At 41.5% G+C, this 24,726-nt stretch overlaps 1 protein-coding gene across 2 annotated transcripts in view; it reads right to left on the bottom strand.

The window, feature by feature from the left end:
* The window catches only part of RFTN2 (raftlin family member 2), a 187,127-nt gene that overhangs the window by 55,269 nt on the left and 107,132 nt on the right, over positions 1–24,726 (bottom strand). The window contains exon 4 of one of the 2 annotated variants that reach the window (XM_068100423.2): positions 10,957–11,137. In XM_068100423.2, the coding sequence (XP_067956524.1) occupies positions 10,957–11,137 (181 nt within the window). The remainder of the gene's footprint in view (positions 1–10,956; positions 11,138–24,726) is intronic. The other variant, XM_078769512.1, reaches the window with a different exon arrangement.

The following is a 24,726-nucleotide window of genomic DNA, read 5'->3' as shown; positions in this document are numbered from 1 at the left end:
GATATCAGTTTACATCACTTTCAAGGATCAATTTATTTGCTTCGAAATGTCAAATGTGGTTTTTGTTTCTTATAAAGGTCACATTAACAAAATCTAGAATAATTTCAACATAATTCCAATGAACTTTTGGGTCTAAGTCATCTTGAAAAGTAAGTTCACCCCTACAAAAAAAATTCCATATTAAATGCCAAGTCTGTATAACAATATTTCTCACTATAAGATTCAAAGATAGTATGAATTGTGTCTGACTTGGCCTAACATTTTTTGTTTTCATCAAAACGTCCAGGACAAGACTTATCACATGTCAGTCCAGATACCTGATTTAATGTGTAATATGACAATCATAATGTGGAGCAGTGTGGTGGTACGTGTAGCAATATGACATCTCATCGGAATTGAATCTTAATTTTGTGGACCCATCATAGATGCGGGATGGCAGGACTGACTTCGTGTGTCTGACTGTGTGTGTGTCCAGGATTGTAAACCTAGCCAAGGAACTGCTTTGGCAGCACTGACACTCTGTATAGAGCATGGTAGATGATGATGATGGTGATGATGATGATGATTGCCATTCCTAAACAGTATACTTTCAGAAAAAAATAGGATTTTTCATTTCTTCTGATGACCTTGAAGGCAATTTGAAGTCACAGAAGGTAATTTCCCAAAACGTGCTCTTGGGGCAAAAGTGGAGAAAATGGTTTGTGTGGGAATTAATCAGCATGTACACGTGCACATACCATACTCAACAAAAGGATATGACGTCTTCTACACAAAAAAACTTGAAAAATAAAATATATGATCATTGCATTTACACAGATAACCTGGATAAATAATTATTAGGGATGGAATGTGAGGCCATTCCTACGACCAAGAATTAACATCCTGCTGACAGGCAGACATGGATGGACTGAAGGAGAAGATGAACAAGTGGAAGGAATGTATGGAGGCAAAAGGTCTTAAGGTGAATATCGGAAAGACAAAGGTGATGGCAAGTGGTAAAGCATGTGGTGAGGTGGAAAGAACTGGGAAGTGGCCGTGTGCTGTGTGCAGAAGGGTGTTGAAGTGAACTCCATTCAGTGTACAATGTGCGCTGAGTGGGTTCATCATAAATGCAGTGGTCTGAGAGGGTCATTAACCAGTGTGGCAGCTACATTCAAGTGTAAGGTGTGCACAGAGGGAGCTGCAGATGGAGGAAATGTTGAGTTGGATCTTGGAGACGGCGTGAAGCTGGAAGGTGTGAAAACATTTTGCTACCTCGGATCGGTGGAGCTGAATGGAGAAGGTGGATCAGACTCGGAAACGGTTGCTGGAGTGAGATGTGCATGGAAGAAGTTTCGGGAACTGAGTGGCATGCTGACGAGGAGGGGAGTGTCGTTGAAGCTGAAGGGAAAGGTGTATGCTGCATGTGTGAGAAGTGTTATGATTTATGGGAGCGAGACATGGGTAATGAACGTAGAGCAGCAACGAAGGCTGGAAAGGGTGGAAATGCGAATGGTTCGGTGGATTTGTGGAGTATCGTTGAGAGAGAGGAAGACAAATGATGAATTGTGAAAGATGATGGGAATAGAGCCTGTGATTGATGCTGTGAAGAGAAACAGGTTGAGATGGTTTGGTCATGTGTTGAGGAAGGATGAAAGTGACTGGTTGAGAAGAGTGATGGAAATGAATGTAGAAGGAAGTAGAGGACAGGGAAGACCGAAAAAGGCTTGGCTAAAGGTGGTGGTAGAAGAAATGCGGGCAAGGGGGTTAACAAAGGGAGGTGCAGAAAATAGGGCAAAATGGAGAAGATTGTCATGGGGCCCGCAAGGCTAACCCCCGCTCTAGCAAGGAAAATGCCATTAAAATTCCTGTTGTTTTGTTGACAGGCAGCCAGCAGATGCACCCCTCTCTCCAATCTAGAATTCATTAGATTCTGTATTTCAATGCTCGCAAATGTTACAGTTTCACCCTACCACTCGAGAAGGATCCTCATATAGACCAACCCATATTTCCACTATCAGCCATTTGAAGAGGTTCAGTTTCTTGAACTACTAGGCCTCACTATCAGCATGGCATCTGCTGGGCCGACCACATAGCAACGCTGGTCTCCAAAGCTAGCCCCAACCTGGGTATCGTCCACCATTGCAAGTCTATTCCTTGAAAAATCAGAAGTACTCACAGCCTACAAGGGGTTGTCTACAACTCAATGGAGTGACTGCTCTACCCTATGGGCTGAGGCCTCAGCATCACAACTGTCTCTCCCACAACCTGTGGCATCTAAAGCTCTCAATATTACCAGCATCGCATGAACAAAGCATGTACACTCACATTACACGCAACTCTGTGGCCTAATAAATCAATATTTACTTTCTCCAAATAAGTTGTTATCTCTTAGATCAATATTTGGCTAACCCCCGCTCTTGCAGGGAAAATGGCCTTAAAATGCCTGTTGTTGTTGTTGTTGTCTTAGATCAATACTGCGCTAGTGGGCAGTATTTAATAAAATAAACCAGTATCGGCTTGTGCATGTGCTCCAATTCATCTGTACTGCATGGTGCACATGTGCTGAAAATGTGTCACTTATGCATGATTCCTGATACGGATTGACATTTCCACTGCAGTGATGTTTTGCTCAAAGTTCTCTTCAAAAGGAGCCTCTTTCCTTGCCCATAGAGGAATTTTCAGGTGAGAAAAGTTTATTTAGTCTTTGTTGCATTGGAGATGAATGTGTGATTAGAGTGCCAAGGATCCTCAAAAGGCGGACCGCGGTCCACATCTGCAGGCATCATCAATCCAGACCGAGAGCTATTCCTAATCCCCCCTCTCAGCCCCCTTGAAAAGGCCTCTGGTATTCATCCATTTAGACCAACTTGATAAATGATAAATGCCAGAAGGGATTAATGGAGGAGGTGATTAATGTCTAGATTTTTATCTATTTAGCAAGGAAATCTGATGCAGAAGGAGGCCATATGCCTGCACTACACCAACACGAGGGGTGTGCTCCATTAGCAAGCAGCTTGCTATTGCTTGTCAAGCAGCTTGCTTGATTCAAAGAGTTGAAAATAAGCACTCCAACGGAATGGAGTCTCAGCACCGGTTAACAACATGGCTTAACAACACCTAACAACATGGTTCACTTAACAACACAATATAACAGTCTCCATGTAAATGATGTAATTGTGGTATTCTAACAAATGATACCCATGCCGTCATTTTCAGTTTTGCTCGATGCTCTTGTGACAACCTCTCCAAACAAATTTGTTGTGTTAGCAGTGGTTAGAGAGTACGAGTAAGAAGAAAAGAAAAAAATAAATGGGGAATCAGAAGGAGGAGCCCCAACCAAGCTGATCTATGGACCCTACCACTACATTTGGGGAGGGGGGGCGTTGGGGGGGGGGGGTGTGGGTTGGGTGGGAGTTTCGCATGTTTGTAGATCTTGAAGAGTAAGGATGAAAAGTAGAAGTTTTAAACAATAAAAGTATGAAATGCACGTTTTTATGTGTTTTTTTAGCACAATAATTAACATTGGCACCAAGAAGAAGCTCAAAATTATAAGTGCCCTCTTTTATTAATTAAATTATTTTAAAAAAACGTCACAATGGCGTTCATCACTATTAGCACTGCGATTTGCACTTGTAATGTCTCCCGCCTCTTAAGTATCGATTGACACCCACGGTGGCCTCTATTATTGTTTTTTTCACCTCTTTTCTCCAGCGTATGCTCGCTCCCTCTGTTCTCTCAACCTTCTGACCCTCCACAGCACTTACAGAAAGCACGTACTCTTCCAGGACTTCCTGGTTCAACTCTCAAAATCCAGGGCTGTTGCCCACCTCAACTTTCATCCTCTTTTCTCCAATTTTTGGAACCGTCTTCCAGATACAGTTCAGTTGCACTCTTTCCTCCAGGACTTCAAGCAAGAGGTGCACCACTGTCTCATGTTATCTCCCCTCCTTGTTCTAGAAGCTAGATAGAGCTGTGGACTACCAAGCCATATTCCTTCTTTTTGATCGATGTGATGGAAAACCAATATCTGAAACAGATGACAAGAAAGAAACACTATGGTAAGAATGTTAACGCTTATCGAATTATGGAGTGACGAATTCCACACTGATTGAGCTTCCACTGAAGAAGATTTCCAATAGCAATGGAACAAAAGAGACAATGACAGTCGACTTGTCCTTGGAAAACAAAAGACTGGCACATTTTGAATCACGTGATCAAATTCTGTTGATTTAACCAAGAAAAAATAGAGCACAGTCACATAATACTGATGTGGACCTGCAATATTGATTTGGACCACCTGTTCATTTGGCAGGAGGAAGCTGATACTTATAATTCTCAAGCCTCAAGTGATGACCTCACATACCATTCACATTATGACACAGCATGGATGCTGACATCTTTATCCTCACTGAGAAAGACATAGACAGCTTGGTGAGGATGCATTATGAAAGTGGGTAAAGGGGAAAAATGACCAGTTGTGCACCTTTTCAAACACCTGGTCAGAAGTTGCAGAATGTTTACCAGGATTTCATGCCTTTACGGGTTCAGGCGTTATTGGGAGATTTGCAGGAAAGGTTCAGCTAAAGTGTTGGAATTCTTTAGTCAAAGCAAAGCAGATTGTTATTCAAGCCTTTGGTCAGATGGGCAGAATGGACCTTCACAAGATATATACAATGGACTGGCAGGGTTTGTATGTACTAATCAGATTCAAGTCTTGTTGACAAGGACGAGGTCAGATGGGTCAAGTATCTCTTCAAAAAACCCAAAAGGTCAAGCATAGGCTGAGAAACTGTGTTGAACGTGTGCCACATTAAAGTTTCATATCCTGAGAGCCCATTACCAAGCAATGATACGGCCTAATGATCCGACAGCCACTCAGGTCTTGCATTCACCACTGGAATATGTGTGGGCATTAGAAGATGGCCATTAAGTTCCGGTCACCTCAAACTTGCAAACAGCACCTGTAGCTGTAGTACAGTGGCCTGAAAAAGTATTCACCCCTGACCAATAATGCCACATTTAGATGAATTACGAATGATGTAAAAAATATTTTTCCAATAAACTTTTTTATTCATAACTGAAGAGATCAAACTAAACACTTATAGTTGAAGGAGGTTACATGTTACAAATACCTGCAAAAGACAGGTACAAATCAAAATTCACTGGTTGCAAAAATATTCAGCGCATTAGGTCAGTAGCTGTTGGAAGCACATTTTGCAGCAATGACTGCTATGAGTCTTTTTGGGTCAGTCTCTACCAGATTTATACAGTGAGATGGTAAAACCTTTCCCCATTGTTCACGTGAAAATTGCTCTCGTTCTACCAGGTTTTATGGAGACCATTGTCGATGCACTGCAATATTCAAGTCTCGCCATAAATGTTCAATTGGGTTCAAGTCAGGATTTTTACTGGGCCACTCAAGAATATTCATTTTCTTATTCAGCCACTCCAGTGTGGCTTTGGATTTGTGCTTCAGATCATTATCCTGATGAAATGTGAATCTCCTACCCAGTTTCAGATTCATGGCTGACTCAAGCAGGTTTTCAACAAGGATTCTCCAGTACCGGTACTTTGCAACATCCATTGTCCCTTCTATCCTGACAAGCCTGCTAGTCCCTACAGCTGAAAAGCAGCTCCATAATATGATGCTGTCCCTACCATGCTTGACAGTAAGGATGGTGTTGACTGGGTGATGTGTTGACCACAAAACAGGGGTAGGTGCAGACTGGAAGTTTGGGACGATTTCACAAAAGTTTGAGGGAGTAGTTCAGTGACGGGACGTCACAGACATGGCACAGATATATATATATATATCTTTATATATATATATATATATATATATATATATATATATATATATATATATATATATATATATATATATATATATATATATATATATATATCTGTGCACTGTCTGTGTTGTGTTGTCACTGAACTACTCCCTCCAACTTTTGTGAAATCGTACCAAACTTCTGGTATGCACCTATCTCTTCCGTGGGTATGTCCTAAGGGTATTTTTTTGAAAATGTTAGAATTATTATTATTTATTATTTTTTGAAAAACTTTTTTTTTTCAACTTAAATCTTCAACTTCAATTGTTAATAAAATGTGATATCACGTATATTACAAATACATTTGTGCAAAATAATTGTTTGTATTGTTATTGGTATAAACCATGACAAAACAGCAATCTATAGCGGGTACAGTCATCTATCTATATATCTACATATCTGGGCAGTGTCTGTGTTGTCAGTGAACTACTCCCTCAAACTTTTGTTTCCATGGTTGTGAAGTGTTTTTAATTACGTGGTGGTGAGGTGTTTTTAATGTAGTGGTGGTGAGGTGTTTTGAATTAAATGATGGAGAGGTGTTTTAAATTACGTGGTGGTGAGGTGTTTTGAATTACATGGTGGACCACGAAATACCCCAAAGACCCAAAATACCCCAAAGACCCAAACGACTCCAAAGACACAAAAGACTGAAAAGACTCTGAAGACCCAATGGACCCCGAAGACCCAAAAGACCCAAAATATCCAAACAACCCCAATGACCCAAATGACAAAGAGGACCCAAAAGACCCTTAGGACTCAAGACCCAAAAGAAGAGTAATTATGTCTCTTACATTGGAATTGTAGATGGTGGCTTGCAATCCGAGCCTCAAGGTCGGTGTACGGAAATGGCTTTTTTAAAAATTACAATCAATACACGGCGTAGGGAGGTGAAATTCGCTGAACGTGACGTGCAAAGTGCGCAGAGTAAACTGAGTGTTAATTTACGTCTGTTGGATGTCAATCCAAAACAACAAAAAGACCCTGAGGGCGCAGTGGACCCCAAAGACCCAAAATACCCCAAAGACCCAGATGACCGAAAAGACCCGAGGACCCCAAAAATACAGAGGACCCAAAAGACTCAAATGACCCAAAAGACCCCGAGGACCCAAATGACCCAGAGGACACAAAAGACCGAAATATCCCAAGGATGCAAAAAAGCTTGAACAACCAAAAGTCCCAAATGAACCAGAGGACCCAAAAGACCCTGAGGACTCTGAATACCCAAAATAAGAGTAATGATGTCTCTTACATTGGAATTGTAGATGGTGACTTGCAAACCGAGCCTCTAGGTCGGTGTATGGAAGCGTTTTTATTTAAATCACAATAAATACAAGGCACAGGGAGGTGACATTCGCTGAACATGATGTGCAAAGTGCGCAGAGTAAACCGAGTGTTAATTTACGTCTGTAGGATATCTAATAAATAAAGAAGATATAAGCACACCTGACACTAGGCCCAGGCTTCAGACTTTGGCACGCTCACACACCTGCACCGTCAAATAAACTGTTCTCTCTCTTGGCACACCTGAGCCCCTCACCACATACAAGGCTTTCATCCACAGCTCAATGGAATACTGCTCTCCCCTCTGGGCTGGTGCTCCTGTCTCACACCTAGCTCGTCTTCACGCTGTTGAAACCAAAGCTTTCAGAATCATTAAAATCTCCTGCGATGAAGCTAACTCTGAGGGCCTTTCACTCACTCACCACAGGCAGGTTGGTGGACTTTCTGTCTTCTACTGACGCCTCTCCGGCCTAGCTCCCCCAGCTCTGTCTGTGCTCTGTCCCCCAAATTTTCCTACAGGCCGCACAAGATCTACCGGCAACCCTCTTATGGTGAAACTGCCAAAATCAAGACTCTCTGCTCACCTTCACTCTTTCATTCCTCTTTTCTCCCGCATCTGGAACAAACTCCCTCACTCTCTTCAATCCCACTCCTCCCTCCAGCTCTTTGAAACAGCTGTCTACCACCATCTGTTATCTTCCCCCATCCAAAACCTTGATCTTTTCTACCCCTGTTAATTCACCCAAGATCCACTTTTTTGAAATACCGACTTCTTTCCTGGAAGCCCTAGCAGTATCCATGTGTATTATACCTCTCCTCTCCCCTTCCCATGACTCCTCCCCCCAAGCCCTCTCCCTCCCACAGATCTCCCGATGTCCCTGTTCTCTACTGTTGTGCTTGTGTGCTTCCCTCTCTCTCCCCATCTTGTCTCCCGCTCCCTTTATTATATGTATTATGTGTCCGTTTTTTGTGATTAATGTTAGCTCTTTCACGAGCCCCAATCTTGTATACAAAAAATGAAAAAAAGACCCAAAAGTCCCCGAACACCCAAAATACCCCAAAGACCCAAAATATCCCAAATACCCTTAAAGACCCCGAAGACCCAAAAAAACCCCCAAAGATCAAAACCATTGAAAAGACCCAGAAGACCAAAAAGACCCCAAATACAAAAAAGACCCTTAAAGACCCAAACGGCACGTGAAAGATTCAGGGACCATGAGGCAAAAGATTATATGGTCTGATGAGACGAAAATGAACTATTTGGCCTGAATACAAACTGTTGCGTCTGGTGGAAAGCAAGCTCAACTCATCACCCATCGAATACCATCCCTACCATGAAGCATGGTAGTGGCAGCATCATGCTGTGGGTTACTGCATAAGGGAAAAACCTGAAGGTGGTCCATTTCTTTCACTCGCTTTCGCAATTAAGCCACTCAAGGAGAAAACACCACAGACAAATTTTTATTGGAGTAGCCATTTAGGGGTCGCACAACCACTACAACGTTTGTAGACTACATACTACATATATTCTGGGATTGGTTTCCCGTACTGATTATTTTCAGGTGAAGTAACTCTATGAAAACTATGCCAGGTTTAACAATCTTAATATTTAAAACATTACAGCATATGAAGATATAATTCGTGTTTTATATTTATAAAAATACATTTTGCTATTACACTTTGTTAAGCATGTATTGAATTTTTGCATTTTTCAGCGAAGAAGGTCCTTCTTGTGTGCTGTCTTCGGGTACGCGTGCCGATGATCCTCTGCCACCTGGATCATGTATTGGAGCTGATCCTCGTGCTTGGTACCTGGATCATGCATTGGAGCTGATCCTCGTGCTTGGTATTTGGATCATGTATTGGAACTGATCCTCGTGCTTGGTACCTGGATCATGTATTGGAGCTGATCCTCGTGCTTGGTACCTGGATCATGTATTGGAGCTGATCCTCGTGCTTGGTACCTGGATCATGTATTGGAGCTGATCCTCATGCTTGGTACCTGGATCATGTATTGGAGCGGATCCTCGTGCTTGGTACTGGGATCATGTATTGGAGCTGATCCTCGTGCTTGGTACTGGGATCATGTATTGGAGCTGATCCTCGTGCTTGGTACGCCCCTTTGCCGTGAACTCGTTCATGAGGGCCACTCCTCTTTCAGCAATGTCGTTAGTCACGAGGAGCTTCCCGACCCATTCCTTCCTCAGATTGTACCCGTCTGATGTTATCCAGGCCGCAGGGGACATTGACAAGAACGCAGTATCGATTCCAAGATGGTGGAAGATCCTCTTAGTCGTGGAGGTGAAGAAGTCCGGAAGATCTTTTGCAATAACGTATCTTACGACGGCCTACACACGAGGGTCGGGCTCGAGGGATCCTTCCACAGAGTTCATGTTAGAGACCATCTTGAGTTTTTCAGCATCTGCAACATCGTTGCTGAAGAGAGCGAGACTGACTGTAAATTCAGACAACTACCATAGATGCCGACTCATCGCCTTCGTGCCGGCTTCCTTGATGATGGGATCCTCATATCACTGTGCGCGACCCCTAAACATTGATATATTGAACTGATTTTTATACTGCCAGGTTTTCTCATTAAGTGGATCAAAACTGCATGCGAGCAAACGTGTGTGACAACAACTTCATGCTTTTGGACGCACCCTAATGGGTATGATTTTCAGCCACAGGGACTGGGAGACTTGTAAGGATAGAGGGGAAAAGGAATGGTGCCAAATACAGGCAAATCCATGAGCAGAACCTGCTTCAGACTGCAAAAGACCTTTAGACTGCGGCGAAGATTTACATTCCGACAGGACAATGACTCCAAGCATACAGCCAAAGCAACACTGGAATGGCTTCAGAACAAGAACGTGAAAGTCCTTGAGTGGCCCAGCCAAAGCCCAGACCTGAATCCCATTGAGAATCTGTGGAAAGACTTGAAGATTGCTGTTCACTGATGCTCGCCATCAAACTTGACGGAGCTTGAGTAAATCTTTAAGGAAGAATGTGAGAAACTCCCCAAATCCAGATGTGCAAAGCTGATACAGACATATCCATGAAGTCTTGAAGCTGTAATCACAAACCAAAGTCGCTTCTACGAAGTATTGACTCAGAGGGTTGATTTATTTATTAATGTCCTTGAATGTAAATTGTCCTAATGTCCTAATGTAAATTAGATATTAATTTATTTATTTTAAAGTTGTTTTGTAAAAATTTCTAAATGAAAAATTCCATTTTGACATTACGGGGTATAATGTGTAGATCAGTGAAAAAAAAAATCTATTTAATCCATTTTAAATTCAGGCTGTAACAACAAAATGTAAAAACATGAAGGGGTGTGAATACTTTCTAAAGGCAAATACAGGCACATATATTTTTTATTTTTTATATCGAGTAGCAGAGTAACTGTTTTTCAGCTACCACAGGGAGTTGAGTCCTGGGCTCAGCTGGCTATGGCTGACGGTACCTGGTACGTGCCACTTGTCCAGGGTAACAGATCCCCACTGCCTTGTGTGGGAAGCCTCTTTGTGCTTAGGCTATGAGGACACTCAGATATCAAACCGAACCTGTAGGTCAGCCTGGGCAGCGCTACATCGTGGATAAATGTGCCAATGAAAGTCAGTGGTGGCACTAATTTAGGCATCACTGCACAGCATCTGCAGACAGCTGTGTCCACTTTGGACATCAAGGGCAGCCGTCATCATACCACCAACCTGGCCAGTCTGCTGCACCTACGTGAGCTATCACTGTGGCAATGTGAGGAATTTATTAACACGATTTTTGAATCCCAACAGACACATTTCTAGTCGACCAGTTGATGAATGCTACAAAGACAAGGTGCCGTGCTTTGTACTCTTACGTTGGTAGTGCGCGGATGAGCACTGCCCTGTAGAGTTGCTCTAATGGAGAGCGGCGAGCTGTGTGAGGAAGGAGCGTGGGGTGTACTGCAGCCAAGGTGTAGCCATGTCGGTAGTAGCTGTCCAAGAAAGCTGGTAACTCATGGATTCCTGATATGTAAGGAATACCAATAGCGTTGGCTTCTGCCGGATGGGGTGGGATAGAGTCAGGAATAATAGGATGAATGTTTGGGAATCAATTACCTATTATAAAGAGGTTATCAACACGTCAAGGAATAGTAGATCTTGCCATCCATCCAAACTTTCATTCTTACTTTTATTTCATTTTTACCAAACTTTCATTTGTGTCCTCCAGGTCCATCCAAAATAGCTCTTTCCATCTCAGTTCCATCTATTCACACTTAAGTGTCTGGGAAACAGGCAAAGTCATTCAAATCGAAAATTATGCCACTCAGTATCCATTTGTCGCAGACGTTTTATCATTTCCTTTTACTCTTTTGTTCTGCACAATCTTTATTTTTTCAGCAATAACTAACAGCGGGAAACATACAGCCTGAAAAGTGTGGCCCACACAGGTAGTGGATGTGACAATCAGGGGTCTCATTTTATCCTTTGACTGGAAAATTCCTTCACATTATCCAGCCTTTTTGATTGCTCTGTCGATTAAAATTTTTACATCATAAAATATTTCTGAAATTTGGCTTCGGTGCTTGAAAGCCGAGACAAATTTGTCCAGCCGATATCACGTCACCTTTGAATGCAAAAACATAGGTGTTGCACAAGACACAATCCATGCCCACTTTAAACACATTTTAGAGTACGTGTACAGTATTTTATCTCTGGAAAAAACTTTTAAGGTAAAAAAAAGTCGATGATTATGAAATGCATTACCGAGAGAAGTCATCCGCCACTATCGAGTAATGTAGGGCAAGATTCCCCAGCAAGAAAGGTGGGGACTGATGCCCCACATGTAGGTCGACTGCTACTTCTTGAACGGCCCCAATTATTCCACCTTCTTGTGGGGCCGGCCCGGGGAACGCATTGGGACCAAGTCTTCATGGGAATACTTTGGGACCAAGTCTTCACGGGAACGCTTTGGGGCCAAGTCTTCACGGCAACGCTTTGGGCCCAAGTCTTCACGGGAACGCTTTGGGCCCAAGTCTTCACGGGAACGCTTTGGGCTCAAGTCGTCACGGGAACGCTTTGGGCCCAAATCTTCATGGGAACGCTTTTGGCACAAGTCTTCACGGGAACGCTTTGGGCTCAAGTCGTCACGGGAACGCTTTGGGCCCAAGTCTTCATGGGAATGCTTTGGGCACAAGTCGTCACGGGAACGCTTTGGGCCCAAATCTTCATGGGAACGCTTTTGGCACAAGTCTTCACGGGAACGCTTTGGGCTCAAGTCGTCACGGGAACGCTTTGGGCTCAAGTCTTCATGGGAACGCTTTGGGCCCAAGTCTTCACGGGAACGCTTTGGGCCAAAGTCTTCATGGGAACGCTTTTGGCACAAGTCTTCACGGGAACGCTTTGGGCTCAAGTCGTCACGGGAACGCTTTGGGCCCAAGTCTTCATGGGAATGCTTTGGGCACAAGTCGTCACGGGAACGCTTTGGGCCCAAATCTTCATGGGAACGCTTTTGGCACAAGTCTTCACGGGAACGCTTTGGGCTCAAGTCGTCACGGGAACGCTTTGGGCCCAAGTCTTCATGGGAACGCTTTGGGCCCAAGTCTTCACGGGAACGCTTTGAGCCAAAGTCTTCACGGGAACGCTTTGGGCCCAAGTCTTCATGGGAACGCTTTGGGCCCAAGTCGTCACGGGAACGCTTTGGGCCCAAGTCTTCATGGGAGCGCTTTGGGCGTTCATGCAATCATTCAATCTTCATTCAATCATCGGATTGACTTTCAACTTTCTACAACACCCGGAAGGCATAGGTTATCAATCAAAACATTGAGAAGCAGGAGCATGTTGAAAGTTGAGTGACCACGACAGAATCCAAACTGACGATCGATCGGATCCTCTGGGCATGTTTGAACTAACAACAATCCTTGAACCACGAGGCCAATCATTTGAAATCTGAATAGGATTTGTATATCAGCTTACTGAAACCAACCACGAACTATTTTTGAGATCAACATAGGCAAAAATGTCAACCACTTTTTATCAAATTTCTAAAATCCTCAATTTTCATCCGATTGACTTGAAATTTGAATAGGATTTTCATATCAGGCAACTGAATTCAACCACCAACTATTTTTGCGATCAGCATAGGTCAAAAGGTCAACATAGGCCAAAGAATAGGATTTTCACATCAGGCAACAGAATTCAACCACCAACTATTTTTGAGACCAGCATAAGAAAAAAGGTCAACATAGGCCAAAGGTCAACGACTTTTTTTCAAATTTCAAAAATCCTCAATTTTCATCCGATTGACTTGAAATTTGAATAGGATTTACATATTGGCTAGCTGAATTCAACCACAAACTATTTTGAGATCAGCGTAGGCCATAAGATCAACATAGGCCAAATGTCAACCACTTTTTTGCGAATTTATAAAATCCTCAATTTCTATCTGATTGACTTGAAATTTGAATAGGATTTTCATAGCAGCTAACTGAATTCAAACACAAACTATTTTGAGATCAGCATAGGCCAAAATATCAACATAGGCCAAAATGTCAACCACTTTTTATCAAATTTTTTAAATCCTCAATTTTCATCCGATTGACTTGAAATTTGAATAAGATTTTCACATCAGGCAACTGAATTCAACCACCAACTATTTATGAGATCAGCATCGGAAAAAGGTCAACATAGGCCAAAAGGTCAACATCGGCCAGATCTCTAAAATTTTCAATTTTCATCCGATTAACTTAAACTTTGAAGACGATTTGCATATCAGGTCACTGAATTCAATCACTAATTATTTTTGAGGTCAAAAGGATGCTCCACCGAGTGCCATTCTACCTAGTGCTGTTTTGCCAAGTGTTGCTCTACGAGTGATTTTTCATTCTGTCTGACTGTTACTTGGTAAAAAGAAATAAAAATGTTTTTGCAAGTATGTTGATCACTCCGGTTTGTGTGTTTGTTTGTTTCTTGTCAAAAATAAAAAATAAAATTTTCAAGTATGTTGAGCACTCCCGTTTGTGTGTTTGTGTGTTTGTCTCTCTGCTCACTGATACTTGGCTACAAATCACAATTTTAAACCGATCTTCACGAATGTTTACCAAATGGTAGAGTTCCTGGTCCGACAAAATCCTATATATTTTTGAGGTGAAAAGGTCAAAAGGTCAACATAGGCCAAAGGTCAACCACTTTTTTTTCAAATTTCTAAAATCCTCAATTTTCATCCGATTGACTTGAAATTTGAATAGGATTTACATATTGTCTAACTGATTTGAACCACCAGCTATTATTGAGATCAGCATAGGCCAAAAGGTCAACATAAGCCAAAGGTCAACCACTTTTTTTCGAAATCCTAAAATCCTCAATTTTCATCTGATTGACTTGAAATTTGAATAGGATTTACATATTGGCTAACTGAATTCAACCACAAACTATTTTGAGATCAGCGTAGGCCATAAGATCAACATAGGCCAAATGTCAACCACTTTTTTGCGAATTTATAAAATCCTCAATTTTTATCCGATTGATTGAAATTTGAATAGGATTTTCAAAGCAGCTAACTGAATTCAACCACGAACTATTTTGAGATCAGCATAGGCCAAAATATCAACATAGGCCAAAATGTCAACCACTTTTTATCAAATTTTTAAAATCCTCAATTTTCATCCGATTGACTTGAAATTTGAATAGGATTTTCATGTCGGGCAACTGAATTCAACCACCAACTATTTTTGAGATCAGCATAGGCCAAAATGTCAACATTGGCCAAAGGTCAACAAGAATATCAAATTTCTAAAATCCTCAATTTTCATGATTCATTTGAAATCTGAATAGGATTTGTATATCAGCTTACTGAATCCAACCACTAACTATTTTTGAGATCAACAAAGGCCAAAATGTCAACCACTTTTTATCAAATTTCTAAAATCCTCAATTTTCATCCGATTGACTTGAAATTTGAATAAGATTTTCATATCAGGCAAATGAATTCAACCACCAACTATTTTTGAGATCAGCATAGGAAAAAAGGTCAACATAGGCCAAAAGGTCAACATCGGCCAAATTTCTAAAATTGTCAATTTTCATCCGATTAACTTAAACTTTGAAGACGATTTGCATATCAGGTCACTGAATTCAATCACTAAATATTTTCTTTAGGTCAAAACTCCACCGAGTGCCATTCTACTTTATTCTGTTTTGCCATGTGTTGCTCCATGAGTGATTTTTCATTCTGTCTGTTACTTGGTAAAAATAAATAATTTTTTTTTTGCAAGTATGTTGATCACTCCCGTTTGTGTGTTTGTGTGTTTGTCCGTCCGCTCACTGATACTTGGCTACAGGTCACAATTTTAAACCGATCTTCACGAATGTTCACCAAATGGTAGAGTTCCTGGTCCGCCAAAATCCTATATATTTTTGAGGTGAAAAGGTCAAAAGGTCAACATAGGCCATAGGTCAACCACTTTTTTTTCAAATTTCTAAAATCCTCAATTTTCATCCGATTGACTTGAAATTTGAATAGGATTTACATATTGGCTAACTGATTTGAACCACCAGCTATTATTGAGATCAGCATAGGCCAAATGGTCAACATAGGCAAAAGGAAGGGTCTGGTCAACCACATTTTTTCAAATTTCTAAAATCCTCAATTTTCATCCGATTGACTTGAAATTTGAATAGGATTTTCCTATCAGCTCAATGAATTCAACCACCAACTATATTTGAGATCAGCATAGGAAAAAAGGTCAACATAGGCCAAAAGTTCAACATAGGCCAAAGGTCAACAACAATTTCAAATTTCTAAAATCTTCAATTTTCATCCAATTGACTTGAAATTTGAATAAGATTTTCATACCAGCTAACTGAATTCAACCACCAACTATTTTTTTTGATCAGCATAGGTCACAAGGTCAACATAGGCCAAAGGTCAACCACTTTTTTCAAATATCTAAAATCCTCAACTTTCATCCGATTGACCTGAAATTTGAATAGGATTTTCATATCGGCTAACTGAATTCAACCACCATCTATTTTTTAGGTCAATATAGGCCAAATTTCTAAAATTGTCAATTTTCATCCGATTAAGTTAAACTTTGAAGACGATTTGCATATCAGGTCACTCAATTCAACCACTAATTCTTTTTGAGGTCAAAAGGATGCCCTACTTTGTGCCATTCTGCTTTGTTCTGTTTTGCCATGTGTCGCTCTGTAAGTGATTTTTCATCTGTTTGTCTGTTTGTTTGTCTGTCACCAGCCTACAGTCACAATTTTAAACTGATAGTCATGAAACTTCACCAAGTTGTAGAGGTCGTCACAAATGAGAAGCCTATTGATTTCGAGGTCAAAGGTCAAAGGTCATCTGAAGGTCAAATTCTAAAATCACCATTTGTTATCCGATTGACTTGAAAATTGAACAGCATTTGTATATTTAGTCACTAAATTGGAAAACCTACTATTTTGAGATCAAAAGGTCAAATGTCAACTCAAGGTCAAACTTCCATAATCATCAATTTTCATCTGAAAAATAATCAATTTCCATCCGATTGACTTGAAAATCGAACAGCATTTGCATAGATAGTGCCTCACTGAATTGGGAAACGAAATATTTTTGAGGTCAAAATGTCAAAGGTCAATTCAAGGTCAAACTCCTAAAATCATCAATTTCTATCTTAAAAATCATCAATTTTCATCCAATTGACTTGACAATTGAACAGCATTTGCATAGTTCCTCACTGAATTGGGAAACCAACTATGTTTGAGGTCAAAGGTCGACTCAAGGTCAAACTTCCAAAATCATCAATGTTCATCTGAAAAATCGTCACTTTTCATCCTATTAACCCTCGCTTTGATCAAGATCGTTAATTTTAATCTCGATGAAATGGACAATTTGATGGATCAATGGCATCCTCTTTTTGGGGGGAGGGGGTGGATTTTGCAAGTATCGTGCTCTGCATGACGTCTTCTTGTTTATTTATCGACTTTACGGATGCGTTTATGTTTTTTACGTACATTTTCATTGAAGTTTTTATTTCAGTTTACAGTTATAGAATTAAAATTTTCAGATGCTAGATATCGATCGAGGTTTTTTTTTTTTACCCTCGCCAGAGGAGAGGGTATTGCTATTGAGTCCGTTTGTTTGTCTGTCTGTCTGTCTGTTTGTCCGCACAGAATAAATATGATTTTCTTTGCTACCATTGGTCCGAATGACAGGAAAATTTAACCAAAAGTGCACCTCCTCCTGTATAAATTTTTTATGATAATTATGACGTCATAGGTCACATTGTAGAGGCGCCATCTTGGAAAAACCGTAAACCTTTTGCACCTGTATATCTCTGAAAGCGTTGCATAGAAAATTTGAGACATGGCTCATTGTAAAGAACTCTCCATGGAGAATAAAATATGTTAATGATGATGTCATAGGTTCCTCCATTATGACGTCATAATTCGACAAGTACAAAACTTCATCCGATCAAGATGAAATTTATTGAGCATCATCTATGGATAAATTGGTGTAGGGAAAAAAATGATGGTGTCATCGGTCACGTGGTTCGGCCGCCATATTTGTCTTAACACAAAGCCTTAAAAAACAGTAAAAACACGTCCTGCGAGGGTCTGCAATCTGCGATTACTCTTTCTTGTTTTACATATGCATTTACAGTTTTTTTACGTGAATTTTTATTTGTGGACACTTTTTGACTGCTCTGTGATTTTTCCCAGTGTACGGGCTTCAATATCTGTTGGCCCACCAAATTTCAGCTTTCTACAACACCCGGAAGGTACTGAGCATTAATATCAGTTAGTCAGTCAATTAGTCAGTCAATCAGTCAGTGGTTAGAAAGAACTATATATTAGATGTATGTGTGTGTGTGTTGTAAAAAGCAAAGGTTGGTCGAAAAGCAATGGGAGCAAGACTGAATAGAGGTGGTAGAAGACAGAGAGGCCACAAATCTCTCTGATGGAAAAGCAGCAAGTCTTGTGCTTCAGCTTCTTCATGTGAGATGCTAACGATATTTTGAGAGCTTTGGATTCCACAACATGTGGCCTCCAGGAGGGATTGGCTTGAAGCGGGACCACCAGCCCATGGAGGAAAGTAGTATTCCATTGAGGTATACAGACAAAGGCCTGCAATTGAGGACTACACTGAGACTGCATGAGTGGAGGAGGCCTTGGAAGTTATAGGCAGAAAGCTTGGCAAACAGAGCAGGTACCAGACTGTTGAAATCCCAGGATGTGTCCAGACAGACAAACCCTGACCTCATGTTTAATATTCAAGGCCTCCATCCATTTTTGATTGAGAAGCAGGAGCATGTTGAAAGTTGAGTGACCACGACAGAATCCAAACTGACGATCGATCGGATCCTCTGGGCATGATTTCCTTGCACTCCTTCCCCGATGGGCATGGCTTGGGCTTTGGCACACTCCATGGGTGAGCGTAATCTCTGGTCACATGACAATACCCTTTGCTTTTATCCCCCTCGTTTTAATTACTTTCTTCAATTCTCCTCTGCCTCCACTCCCTGCCTCTTCCTTCCATAAATAAATATGTAGACAGCTCCTGCATAGATTTAACAAGATACCATGTCAGGATTACAACGATTTGGATAAAATGAAGTACTATACAGTCATGTGAAAAAGTAAGTACACCCCATGTAAAGTTTTGACTTTTTCAACATATTTCAACATACAGCTATTTGATCTTCCTTTCAACAATATTGATAGATAAAGGTGATATAATATAACAAATATCATGAAACATTTACATTTTGTAGTCCATAGTATAATTTAAATAAACATAAATGCAAATTTCGCATGTGGAAAAAGTAAGTACACCCCGACATTTATCACTACTTCAAATACCTAAAATTAGAATCAGGTGCACCAGCTCAGGTGCAAATGATTAGAACATTGTTAGAGAGGATCTTGGAGGAACCTGTCTTATTTAAACCTCAGACATTTAGTTTGGTTTGCTCTTTGTTGTTGAAGTGTGCGGCGTCACCATGCCTAGATCAAAAGAGCTCTCCGAGGCCTTCAGAAAGAAGGTTATAGATGCCTACGAGTCTGGGAAGGGATTTAAAAAGATCTCCAAACAATTTGAAATCAATCATTCGACTGTCCGGAAGATCATCTACAAGTGGAGAAGATTCCAAACAACTGCCAACTTGTTCAGGCCAGGCCGCCCCAGCAAGTTCAGCCCGAGAGCAGACGCAAGATGCTGAAGGAAGTCTCTAAGAACCCCAGAATGTCATCACGGGACCTACAGGTATCTCTTGCCACTGTTGATGTCAAAGTGCACGAGTCTACCATTAGAAAGAGGCTGCACAAATTTGATCTACATGGGAGGTGTGCCAGGAGGAAACCTTTGCTGTCCAGAAAGAACATCAGGGCAAGACTAAAGTTTGCCAATGAACACCTAGGCAAAGACCAGCACTTCTGGAACAATGTGCTCTGGACAGCTGAGTCAAAGGTCGAGCTATTTGGCCACAGTACCAGAAGACATGTTTGGCGAAAACCAAAGACAGCATTTGACCACAAGAACCTGATACCAACTGTAAAGCATGGTGGTGAAAATATTATGGTTTGGGGCAGCTTTGCTGCATCAGGGCCTGGGCAGCTCACCATCATAGAATCCACTATGAATTCTTCATTGTACCAGAGGGTGCTTGAGGATAATGTGAGGCCATCTGTTGGAAGTTGAAGCTCAACCGAAGGTGGACCTTGCAACATGACAATGACCCTAAACATACCAGTAAATCCACCAAGGAATGGCTGAAAAGAAAGAAATGGAGGGTTCTTGAATGGCCAAGTCAAAGCCCGGATCTAAATCCCATCGAGATGTTGTGGGGGGATTTGAAACGAGCTGTGCATGCAAGAAACCCCTCAAACATCGCACAGCTGAATGAATTCTGCATGGAGGAGTGGGCAAAAATTTCTCCCAGTCGATGTTAGAGACTGGTAGACAGTTATAAGAAATGCCGACTTGAGGTTGTTTCTGCCAAATGGGGCAATACCACCTATTAGAGCCAAGGGTGGACTTACTTTTTCCACATGCGAAATTTGCATTTATGTATATTTAAATTATACAATGGACTACAAAATGTAAATGTTTCATGATAATTGTTATATTATATCACCTTTATCTGTCAATATTGTTGAAATGAAGATCAAATAGCTGTATGTTGAAATATGTGGACAAAGTCAAAACTTTACATGGGGTGCACTTACTTTTTCACGTGACTGTATGTGGTTTACATCGATCATAGATAATCTGGAACAAATACTAAAGCTCAATTCAAGATACATGAGTATAGTACCCGTTGCAGTTTAACTTGGCTAAGTTACAAGTAAAAACAAGATAATCATCAAGCCAAGATTTTTTTGGGGAAAAGTACTCTGCAAAGTGTTTGTTCAATGGAGGCTAGAAACACATATTGTGCACCATAATTGTTGCTGGGAAGGAAAACAAGCTTCGCAAAGGAAGGGGAACCGGAGGGGGAGTCGAGGTGGCTGAAAGGGGGTTCGATCTTAAAATTCAGCAATGGCGGTTGGGCATTTGTACAAACACGAGTTCTCCTGCCAAGCGTCTACTCAAAAACTGCTGCAGAATAATAATAATAAAAAACTTAAGTGCTGGTTCTGTCTGCTTCCTTTTGTCTGGTTTTGCATTGTGATCGTCCACAATTCTAGGCTTTTAGTACTGTAATATTTCAATGTGTTGCATTATCTCCCCTGCTGTTAGCATCATCTCCCTGGCAAAGCGTAGAAACTTAAAGCGGAACAATAGGATACATTATGGAGGAAAGGTAGAGTTCAACATAAAAAAATACCAGTGAGACATTACTGTATTGTTTTTTCAAAGCTAATCATGCTAATTCTCCTTATTCTTGCAACAGTGGAAGTAAAAGGCATGCTTGATCTGTAAAGTAAAAACAATGCGTATAGAGCTTTGAGCAAGGACTAATTACACTGAGAGAGCAACAAAATACAGGTAGGAGCTGAAAACAGATGTTTTCCTTTCTCATGCAAACTTTATAAAAGGAGCTCTTATAGATGCTCAAATAACAGAGATCTGTCAATTGAATGTACAAGTAACAGTGAATACCAGGGTGCAGCAGCTAGCATGATGACCAGTGAATTGGTAGGTGATGGTTCATAATCTGACTAAGTGCGCACACACACTAATATTCTTTCCTTTTAATTGCATCATCCTTCCACCCTAATGGTAATTGCCTCCTGCTCTGCTGTCTCAAGTAACACCCAAATTACGTATATTAGGAGCTGATGGCCTGCGCACATGCGGTATGCTTAGTCCCTTTTTGAAAGTCAACCGGTGACTGAACCTTGGACTTGAGTCTTGTCATTCGTTGGGTTATGCAGGCAGCAATATCTATAAACAATATGCCTGTCCTAAAACTATTCTTTTTTTTCCAGGATCTAAGGCTTGTAGTGGAGCTGTCACACACACACACACACACACACACACACACACACACACACACACACACACACACACACACACACACACACACACACACACACACACACACACACACACACACACACACTAAAAACAACACAGGACTGTTCAACAGGACAAACATGGCCACTGAGTTTGGGGGAAGTGCTGTCACTTCCCAGGGTTTTCCGAGTAACAGAGACGACACAATAATGGCGCCCCTTTCTGACCACACTCAGCGGGGCATTTTCCTAAAAAGGAATTTCTTCCTCTCCATGGATGCCAACCTATGAGGATTGTCCATGCTCTATCCTTTTAAATGCTGAACGTTAAGCAAGGAAGCAGCCCGTACCATTTATTAGGTCTTTGGTTATGACTCGGCCAGGGTTCGAACCTCCAACCTCCCAGACTTGAAACGGCTGCTACGAAACATTACACCACCAAGTCTGGTAACCATTAAACTACAGACTCATTAAAACTAACCGTAATAATTTCTGCTTTGACTACTACTACTACTACGAGCTGGAGTTGCAATTGTCAGTATCAACCATTTTATATTGTTGATGCTGAAATCATCCAAAATTGGTTGTTGAGGCAAGCTTTTCCAAACAACTCCGACACCACCACCGAGTCATACTGCTCTCTTGACATTCTTGATAATGGCCGAGAGAGATCTCCTTCTCTGTATCTCTCATATACATGGGGCAGTCAATAAGTAACCTTCAAATATTTTTCAAAACTTGTTTATTGCATGTACGTGTTACTTTGTTGGTGTAACAACCGTGTTATTTTTTCAACATAATCTCCATTGGGTTCAATGCATTTTTTCCAGCGCTTTACTAAGGCCTGGATTCCTCTAGAAAAATAATATTTTGGCTGCTTGCGTAGCCATTCATGCACCGCCTCTTGGACCTCTTCGTAGGATCGGAAAGTGGTTCCACCAAGCACCTCTTTAAGTGGTCCAAAGATGTGGTAATCCGAAGGGGCGAGGTCTGGCGAGTAGAGTGAATGAGGAAGGCACTCAAAATGCAGGTCCTCAACTGTTGCAGCTGTAGCGCGGGCAGTATGGGGCAGAGCATTGTCATTCTGCAGCAAAACACAGGGAGTGAGTAGGCCACAACGTTTTGATCTGATTGCTGGTTTCAGATTATTTTAAGGAGGCCACAGTATGATGCACTGTTGACTGTGGTCCGTTTGGGCATGTAATGCTCTACAAGTGGGCCTTGGCTATCCCAGAAGAGCGTCAGCATCACTTTTCCAGCGGACGATTGCGTGTGGAATTTTTTGGGCTTCGGTGAAGTTGAATGGCACCACTCTTTGCTTGCCCTCTTTGTTTCTGGCTGAAAGTAGTGGATCCAGCTATCATCCCCAGTTACTATGCACTGTAAGAAAGCGTCGCCTTCTGTTTCGTAACGTAGCAGAAGTTCTTCACATGCATCCACTTGCCATTCCCTTCAGTTCAGGTGTGAGTTGTCTCGGCACCCACCTTGCAGACACTTTGCGGAACCACAGCACGTTGTGAATGACAAGGCGTGCTGAAACATGGCTAATGTTCACTTCGGAGACCATTTCATCCAGCGTAATGTGACTGTTTTGCCTTAGCAGGCGCTCAACCTGCAACCATTTCTGCTGTGTCGGCTGTGTGAGGCTGGCCTGAGCGAGCAGCGTCTGCCACACTGAGCACTCCACTTTTAAACTTCCTGTCCCAGTCATACACCTGCTGCAGCGATAAACCTGCGTCACCATATTGCATCTTCATTCTGCGATGGATTTCACTGGGATTCACACCCTCACTTCCCAAGAAACGGATGACAGAACGTTGCTCCTCCCTGGTGCATGCTTCTAAGGGAGCCGCCATCCTGGAACTGCTCTACTGACGTCATATGCTCAATGTTGCCAGATCTAAAACAGGCAAAACATGACTCTTACCCGTAGATATAACATATGTCGTCTACAACTACACACATTACATTCTCAAATTTATATCGCCATTTTAAGGTAACTTATTGACTGGCTCTCGTATATACCTATAAAAGGCAAACATTTCTCTCTTTGTTTGTATGTGTTCTCTGCAGGGCCACATTTTTAAAGTTACAAACTCCAAACTCGGGGTACAAATACAACTTTGTGTGTGGGGTAACATAGGGTATGTGGCTGCGTCCTCGCGTGGGGTGCGGGGAGGGGCGGGGCACATACATTCTCCATATAAATGTGTACCGTGTAGCGCCATCTAGTGGTGGTGGCAGGGGGTATTACAATATGCCATTCTTTACCAGTGCAAAGCAGAGGTTAAAGCGCTCTTGGCACGGGTAAAGTTGTCCTCCTTCCCTTCACTACCTCTCACCCCCAAAACGGATGGGCCTGTCAAAGCCACCTTAAAAGATATAAATATACACGTTATATCTCTCCTTCCCCTCTCCCTCTTCCCTTTCCCCCCTCCTCTTACTTCCCCTCCCCTTTTCTCTCACCCCCATCTTCCACAGGCAACTCCAGACACTTCAGCTAGTATTACATAATTTTGAAACCTTCATCATGATGGTTAAATAAGTTCCCTTACACGGGATGATCGATCTGCGATGGATTTCGCTGGGATTCATGCCCTCACTTCCCAAGAAACGGAGAGATGCAATCCACGATCCACATAAACGCAGAAGGAGGCCATTAGGCTCATCAAGCCTGTGCTATGGTTGCCAACATATGGTTTTTTTTTTTTTTTTTTTTTTTTTGTATACTGAATCGAGGCTCGTGAAAGAGCTAAAATGGTTGTTTTCCATCCTCTATCGTTTTTAAATGCTGAGGGTCAAGCAAGGAAGAAGCACGTACATTTATAAAGTCTTTGGTTTGACTCGGCCAGGGTTAGAACCACAAACCTCCCAGACTCAAAGCAGATGCTCTAACTATTACACCACAAAGTGTGGTGAAGATGTTGTATATTATGTTTTTGGACCAATTAAAAATAAATGCCAACAGCTATACAAGGCAAACTACACAGCAAATCTTTGACTTTTGAGAAATGTAACAACAATTTCCCTCTCCCCTCTCCCTCTTCCCCTCCCTTCTTCTTAGTTACTTCTTAGTTAGAAAGAACTTTTTAGTTAGAAATTTCTCAGTTACTTCTTAGCTAGAAAGAACTTCTTGGTTAGAAATTTCTTAGTTACTTCTTAGTTAGAAAGAACTTCTTAGTTAGAAATTTCTT

The sequence above is a fragment of the Myxine glutinosa genome, chromosome 1 (genome assembly GCF_964187855.1).
Source record: "Myxine glutinosa chromosome 1, kmMyxGlut1.1, whole genome shotgun sequence".
Lineage (NCBI taxonomy): Eukaryota > Metazoa > Chordata > Myxini > Myxiniformes > Myxinidae > Myxine > Myxine glutinosa.
The sequence above is the reverse complement of the archived record's forward strand: the minus strand, read 5'-3'. Positions and strand labels throughout refer to the sequence as shown.